The sequence below is a fragment of the Dysidea avara genome, chromosome 6 (genome assembly GCF_963678975.1).
Source record: "Dysidea avara chromosome 6, odDysAvar1.4, whole genome shotgun sequence".
Taxonomy (NCBI): domain Eukaryota; kingdom Metazoa; phylum Porifera; class Demospongiae; order Dictyoceratida; family Dysideidae; genus Dysidea; species Dysidea avara.
This window is the reverse complement of record NC_089277.1, coordinates 6,061,667-6,068,861: the sequence shown is the minus strand read 5'-3', so window position 1 is coordinate 6,068,861 and position 7,195 is coordinate 6,061,667. Positions and strand designations below refer to the sequence as shown.

At 39.0% G+C, this 7,195-nt stretch overlaps 1 protein-coding gene and 1 long non-coding RNA gene across 4 annotated transcripts in view; one reads left to right on the top strand and one right to left on the bottom strand.

Annotated features, from left to right (window-relative positions):
* Nucleotides 1-341: 341 nt before the first annotated feature.
* Nucleotides 342-7,195, top strand: part of LOC136258294 (uncharacterized) — a 32,566-nt gene continuing 25,712 nt past the window's right edge. For both annotated transcript variants that reach the window (XM_066051623.1, XM_066051622.1), the window contains exons 1-2: nt 342-492; nt 2,797-2,901. In XM_066051623.1, the coding sequence (XP_065907695.1) occupies nt 445-492; nt 2,797-2,901 (153 nt within the window). In that variant the 5' untranslated portion in view covers nt 342-444. The remainder of the gene's footprint in view (nt 493-2,796; nt 2,902-7,195) is intronic.
* On the bottom strand, nt 3,913-6,403 carry LOC136258112 (uncharacterized). Of its 2 annotated transcripts, none has more exons than XR_010702588.1 (3): nt 6,254-6,403; nt 4,611-4,682; nt 3,913-4,239 (listed from the first exon to the last, which is right to left on the bottom strand). It is a non-coding gene; the product is annotated as an uncharacterized lncRNA (long non-coding RNA). The 2 variants fall into 2 exon arrangements; XR_010702587.1 differs by having other exon boundaries at nt 3,914-4,239; nt 4,648-4,682; nt 6,254-6,397.

Genomic DNA, 7,195 nt, shown 5'->3' with positions numbered 1-7,195 from the left:
CGACTGGGCAATGCCTAACTGTTACATCATAATTATTCGAATGCAACACCTCACCTCTTTAATATCCGAGTCACCACGATAAATATGCTGTTTTTGGGTTCACGGGAAAAAGACCGAGTTGACTTCCGCACGTTTCCCGGTGAAAGCAGAGCAGATGCTTCACACATAAAGCAGACTTACAAACCTCGAACACCAGTAAAGCCATTCACCCACTCTCTTAAGCTGCGTCGACCCTCGCGTCGACCTTTCTTCCACCGCTTCTCGGACTGTATTCGCGTCACGTGAGAGGTTAAATGATTCCGTTTTAGTGGGTTATTCCGTTCCGTTCCGTGGCCCTACTATACAACATAGCGGGATATAGCAACACATAACGCGCCCATTTATTTGACTGTCTGATGTGAAAAAAAATTATTTGGCCTACAGTTCAAGCACATAGTCTACTTAATGGCAACACCTCGAGCAATTAGGAACGATAAAAGAAAACCCACTGAGGTAAGCAGTACTGTGACATGGTGTGAGCTAGTCTCGCCCTGGGGCGAGACTAGGTGTGAGCATAGACATCAGAGCCTACGAAATTTCGTAGGCTGTAATATCTGTCGCGATCCGCGTCGACCAAAAGTTTGCATTAATATGGTCTTCAACCGACTTTTTTCGATGTTTTAGAGTATTACCATATTACCATATGCCCCCCTCTAATCGCAGTTCCAACCCCCACCGCCGACATGAAAGCGTGAAGCGCCGTCAATATGAGGAGAGAGTTCGAGAAATCGAACATGGGAACCGAAGTTCAATCTTCTCGTTTTCTCCACTTCAGGTGGCATGGGTTCCTCTACCACAAGCGTCTGGCCTTCCTCTTGTCTCGCACGTGGAAAACTCCGTAATGTCATATCAAAACGAGGGGTCCGCCACTTTTCAAAGGGTGTACGAGATTTCGAAATCACAGCGATTTCTCTGAAATCAATGATTTCATAATTTCAATTACGATTTCGTGATTTCAATTCCGTGATTTCACAATGGTTGACTCTCATGAAGCCAGTAAACTGGAGGTAAAAGTTGTGTCATCGTATTTAGAAAAGTGCAGATGCTGCGGCCATGCATAGCCGGCTGGTTGAGACCCATGCAGGCACCCACTGTAGCAGTGACGTTGTCATGTAGTGCTGGTAACGATTAGGTAAACAATCTCAGCAAAATGTACAAGTACAGAAGCAATCATCTAGCTATTATTATGTATACAGTGGGGTTTATTACATGAGCACCTTAATTGCACCTACCCATAGTATACTCTGTTGTCATGTCCTTATTATTTTCCAGATGCCAAGTCATATCAAAACATTTGTCAACTTTTACGGTACATTATAAAAATCCGTAACATAAAAAAATGACACAGTCTATTAAACATGGTGCCATAACTTCTGCATACTTTAATTTACGGAAATCTGGTATGGTTCATCAGAATCCTTGATCAATGGCAAATTGAGTGATATATAGGAGTTTGTGAGAAAAGGCAGGACAGAGCCTTGTATCGCCAAATTACGCATTCGGATACGTAATAAAATAGCAGGGAAACCCTGTTTTTTTTTGTATGCCTTGTAATGTAACTTGGTATAATAATAATTGGTTAGTCACTTACTTCGGGCAGATTCTTAATCAGCAAGTGTTGACACATACAATGATACCAAGTTTAGCGAATTTGGTTAAGGGTAACAGTTTGCTTTTGGGGGGTTTTCCTACCCAAGTAATTAAATTTAAATTGCATGGGGTGCATATTATGGTGTAATCAATAGTAAATAAATGTTAATATGGAAACGCTAAACGGAATCGTGTGGAGCAATTCAAGGGCTTTAATTTTTTGCATAACGTCCTGTAGAGATTATGGGTGCTACTGCTTGCTTTAATGCATGTACTTTACATAGGGCAAGAAATGATGGCTGTCAACAAGGTTTTCAACCAACTGGTTTGACTAAGCTAAGACTACCAAAATGACATGGAGTAAATTTTTAGCTGACATAATGCATAATTCATAAGAACTAATAGCAAAACTTGATGTTATGTAAAATTTGTTTTGACCACTTCGGTTTACAATTCCCAATAGCAAATTTTGTTATGATTTGGGGCTTCAGGAAGTGTCCAGATTACTACACAGTTGTCCTCGACATATAATTATATTGTTAGGGTAAATGGGACCCCTAGCTTTTGTGTTAAAGGCACCAGTGCTTTTTCTGATGCATTTTGTATAGTAACAGATAGGTGTGAAGTGGAATAATTTTCTGATCTAAAAAAGTCTTCAGTGGCAACCATTCTCATTGTGAGGACAGTCATTCCAAATGGAAGTGAAAGTTATTGAACAAAGCAGACTATATAGATTATATAAACATTCAAGTATACAATCAGCTTGAATTCATCACTCCTACAATTCTCAACACTCTAATGATTACTAATTGCTATAAAAATGTAGTTGTATCCATAGTGCAATTAAATGTTTGGAACCACTTACGTGTGCCTTTTTTCCACAATAACATTATTTTTCCATTATATGTTGCAAACATGTATGCCACACTATATTTCTATATGGGTATTTAAAGAATGCATTATATAAGAGCCAACGGACTGAACTTTCCAACAGCAAGCTTACAATCTTGCTCACACTAAATCCTTCCTTCACTCGAGTTAGTGTAGTAGCAAAAATTAAGTAATGAAATCCTTAACATATCATGACTTGATAGAAAACACGTTGATATATACTGTGCTGAACATTTTGTAACTACGTATCAACTGTGTTATGTGATGTTACTGTAGGAAGAGAGGGATGAAATATGGAGAGCAGCTGAAGATGGTGACTTGAATACATTGCAGCAGCTGCACTCTAATGGAGTTGATGTAACTGGTGTTGTTAGTGACACAGTGAGTGTGTGTATGACATGGTTGTGTGTAAAATTTAACTCTGTCAGTGTTATATATCAAGACTCACGGTAGTGAGTCGCGCGGCCAGTAAAGCAGAAACGCGCGCCGCAGACAATAAATGACGCGACCACTACGTGAGGATTTTACAAGAACGAACGTTGTCAAATTTTCGGCCTTCCTGTAATCCACCCGTCACTTACGCTATCCCTCTGAAACTCTGGAGCTGAACTCATCGTGTCACTAGTAACTACCACACAAGCAGTGAAGCAAATCCATGCTGATTGTTTCGTGATCGAGGTTGCCGACATCAAAAGGGAGGTTTCATTTTTATTTAAAAAAAATTTTTTTTATCGCATGCGGTTAGACGCAACCGCAGGTGTATGCCTTGCGTTCCTTTGTGCATTCCGAACATTGATCGCCCTGTTATCGCTTCAGTATTCACTCAATCACCTCAAGATTCACATCATCGTTTTCACCATACATGATTACCCTACAGCCGTGATTTCAGCACCAAACGAAGTTTCAGTCGTCCTCAGTCGACCTAGAGGCCAAATACAAATCCCAGATTGTTGTTTTCCGCAATACTTGCTTTGCATGTAGGGCAATGTGTCTTTAAACTGTTCTAAAAGTTTCGTTCAGATTGAAACATTTGTTTTCGAGAATGGCTAGTTTGAAATTTGAATTTAGTCGCCCACGTCATTTGCTCTCTAAGAATTTTACTCGGAATTTAAAGAATGACGCAGAGCACAACTGCGGTCACTGGGTATTGATGAACTGGCGCTCTATGTAGTTAGCTAATCAGTACATATAGCCACCAAGAAGTGTGCTGCCATAGATTATAGTCCATAGATATAATCTATGGTGTTGCATACCATCCTTCGTTTTGAAATTAGTCGCCCCCACATAATTTGTCCTCTAAGGGCGCGGCTTAAAGAATGACACAAGAGTACAACTGTGGTTACCAGTTGTTGACACAAGCTGTGAGTAATTAGCACATGTAGCTAGCTTAAAAGGAAGTGTGCAAAATCGTCTAATACAATTGTCACCATGCAATATTGCATTTTATAGCACCCCCACACAAAATTACACATGTAATTACAACATACAGAGGAGACACATGAATACCAAACACTTTTCACAACAATAATGTAAGAATTGTACAATAATGACTGTAATATAACTGCTATGCAAATGTTTTGGCCCGCCATGGTAGCAAGTCTCACATGACGGCATGTATATTCATCCAAACACAATGGGAGGAACGAGTAAGTATGATGACAACAAGTTGGTATGACTCCATTTGTAGAATCCAGATGAGTGGGTGTGGCTCCAGTATGTCTAAACAGTTAACAAACATTCCTGTTAAAAATACGTGCTAGAGATGCAATATAATAGTATAGTATTTAAATGCAATAATACATAGTCTCCATTGCATCACTATCAAACGACACTAAGTGGCAATAAACAAGTTCCACCTTAATTTATACACGTGATCTGATCCTGTATATTCTGTCAGTGGATGAGATCCACTTGGCCAGGACAAAATGTGACTCAAGTGTCCTGGATGATCCATACTCAACCAACTTATGACCCAGTGGCATAATGGAACTGACTATTTATAGAGAATACAATTATATTTATTTCTAAGATGTGTGGATGTGTGGACACATTACAACATATTACATGTACATACAAGACATGCTACGTACTGTTTTAGCATTTCAAGTCACCACATTATACACGTACCAGTCAACAATGTTTCATAGTGCCCATCAGTAAACCTGAAGAAAAGTTACGAAAAATAAAAATTCACATAAGTACAATGAAACCTCATTAATATGGCCAGCTGTGGGACCAAAAAATTTGGCCTGAATAACAAGGTGGCCTTATGAATGAGGTCATAAGTGATGCTTAGCTATATTTGGGACCTACTAGAGGTGGCTAATATAATAAGGTGGTCTTATTAAAGAGGTGGCCACTAAGTGAGGTTTCACTGTACATACAGTTCACAACATTGTGAACAATATTAATGGTTAACAATATACACTGAAACCTGCAGGTCACTTCTTGTGGAAGATTGCTCTCTACACAAAATGACACATTCCGAGATTGTATTTAGATGGATGATACAGTAACGCATTGTGACTTCAATACTCGTGATGTGTCACTGCTAGGCAGCAACCATATACACGGCACTGCCACATCGCACTTGCTCGCACACACAATTTTGCTAAAGATTTTACAAATTGATAATTAAGGGGTGTGGCAACTAGCTGTTTCGCTCGCAAGACTGTGTGGCAGCTGTTTCCCTTCTGTACAAGTGGCCACCAAGACAGGTCCACTGTGGATGAAAGCCAGGCATTAGATATTTGACATTTCATGTGTTGAAGACATTCCAGGGCTTCTGGTAGTCTCAAATCTCACCACAGTTTAACTCAGGCAGTGTTGTGGTCACCACTAAACTACTGGAATGCTGTGTTATGTTCATCTTATGCTTGGCTACTATATTGTAGAACTGAAATGGATACTCTGAAAAATATATCCTATGGATAACGACTTCATCACTTTCTTCATCAGGAGCTTATAAGGACCAATAGTGAAACTTTTTACACTTGGGGCTGACAGTCAACTGCCTATGTCTGAAGCAGTGCTTTTGGTGCTCTAACAGATTGGCTGCCCCCTTGCTGCCAGCACTCACTGTCTCATACGCTGTCATACACTAAATCCATCTCTATAGCCAGTTAGAACAGCATGCTTCTTACCTTTTTTTAAGGCAGCATAATGCAGCCACCTCTTTAAAAGGCAAGGTCAGAAAATTTTGTCCCTACGGCCTGAATAATGACCAGTTTTCACTGTACTATTAGTGATTAGTGATCATGGGGGATTATTTATTAAGATATACAAACGCTACAACCTCTAAATATAGCAGTAAATTTTTTACCCTGGTCCAATGTCTCGTAATAATCGTGACTTCGTGAGAGACTCTACTGTGACAAATACATGTTTATCATGCTAAATTGTTTAAGGAATGCTCAAGACTATTGTGTAGATCTAATTACTTTATCAATAGAATCACCAACAATTGGAATAGTTTGCCTAATTATGTTGTAAATAGTTCTTTGATTAACACTTTTAAATCATTATTAGATAGTCATTTAATTGATTCAAGATTTATTTTTGTATAAGTCATTTAATTGATTCCAGAGTTATTTTTGTATAATTACTGCATTGATCGGGTATGCAGGCTGTGCCTTTACCCGTATTTAATCATAATCATAATCATGCGGATATGTGCTAATCGCCTTTTTACAATTAAGTTTTACAACACAAATACATGTATAGTTAAACTCACCAATTGTGACTAAATCTCTTCAACACGAAAAGACAAGTAATAAGACAACCTTGGAGACAACAGCCACGCAAGCCTATTCTGGTGCGTTTATTTAGTAGTAATATAAATTTTAAAGGCGTTTATTTACAACAGGAGATAATTACGCGCCCCTCTATTGTCTCTGTACATACTTGCTTTTTCTTTACTATTCTCATTTCATTTCACAAGATCTCTTGGCAGGGGCGTAGCTTCTTCACTTGAATTAGTCAATGCTTGAAGTAGATCAAGATACTCTAATAGAACAGTCACATTTCTACAAGTGCCATATTTTTATATTGTAAAGTCTGTAAGTAGCTAGAACTATGCAATCCGATGCTAAGCAGAAGTTGTAACTATGCTAAATATTGATTGTTGTGTTACAGCTGTTTTGTGACTGCTCTAATAGAGTATCTTGATCGTTTCAATGCAGTACAAGATGAAAGGCAAAGTGTTGTTAAGGGTTTACTAGTTAAAATGGGTGTTAGTTGACTGCAGTTGCATGCCACTAACAGGGCCGTCCAGAGAAATTAGAGGGCCCAGGGAAAAGAGTTAAAGAGGGGCCCAGGGGCGAGGAAGGGTCTAGATCCTGACTGCTCTATTAGAGTATATCGATCTTTCTTTAAACAGGTATTCAAGTGGCCCCTTTCGGGCTGTGGTAGGGGGCAAAATACCTCAGTTACCCCCAATGTTGGCGGCCCTGGCCACTAAAATTACAGTTATATTTTAATATTCTGTCACTGTAATCTGGGGTTTCTGTCAAAACCATGGAAACTCACCTACTGTTATCAACAGTGCATTGCTTATTCTAACAAAAAGTATTGAAATCCCATCCAAAAACAGCTTATAGCTGTAAAAAAATGCGTGTCCAAGTAAAGCAGAGTTAACTGCGACAAGACAACAGCTATATTATGTACTTTACATGTA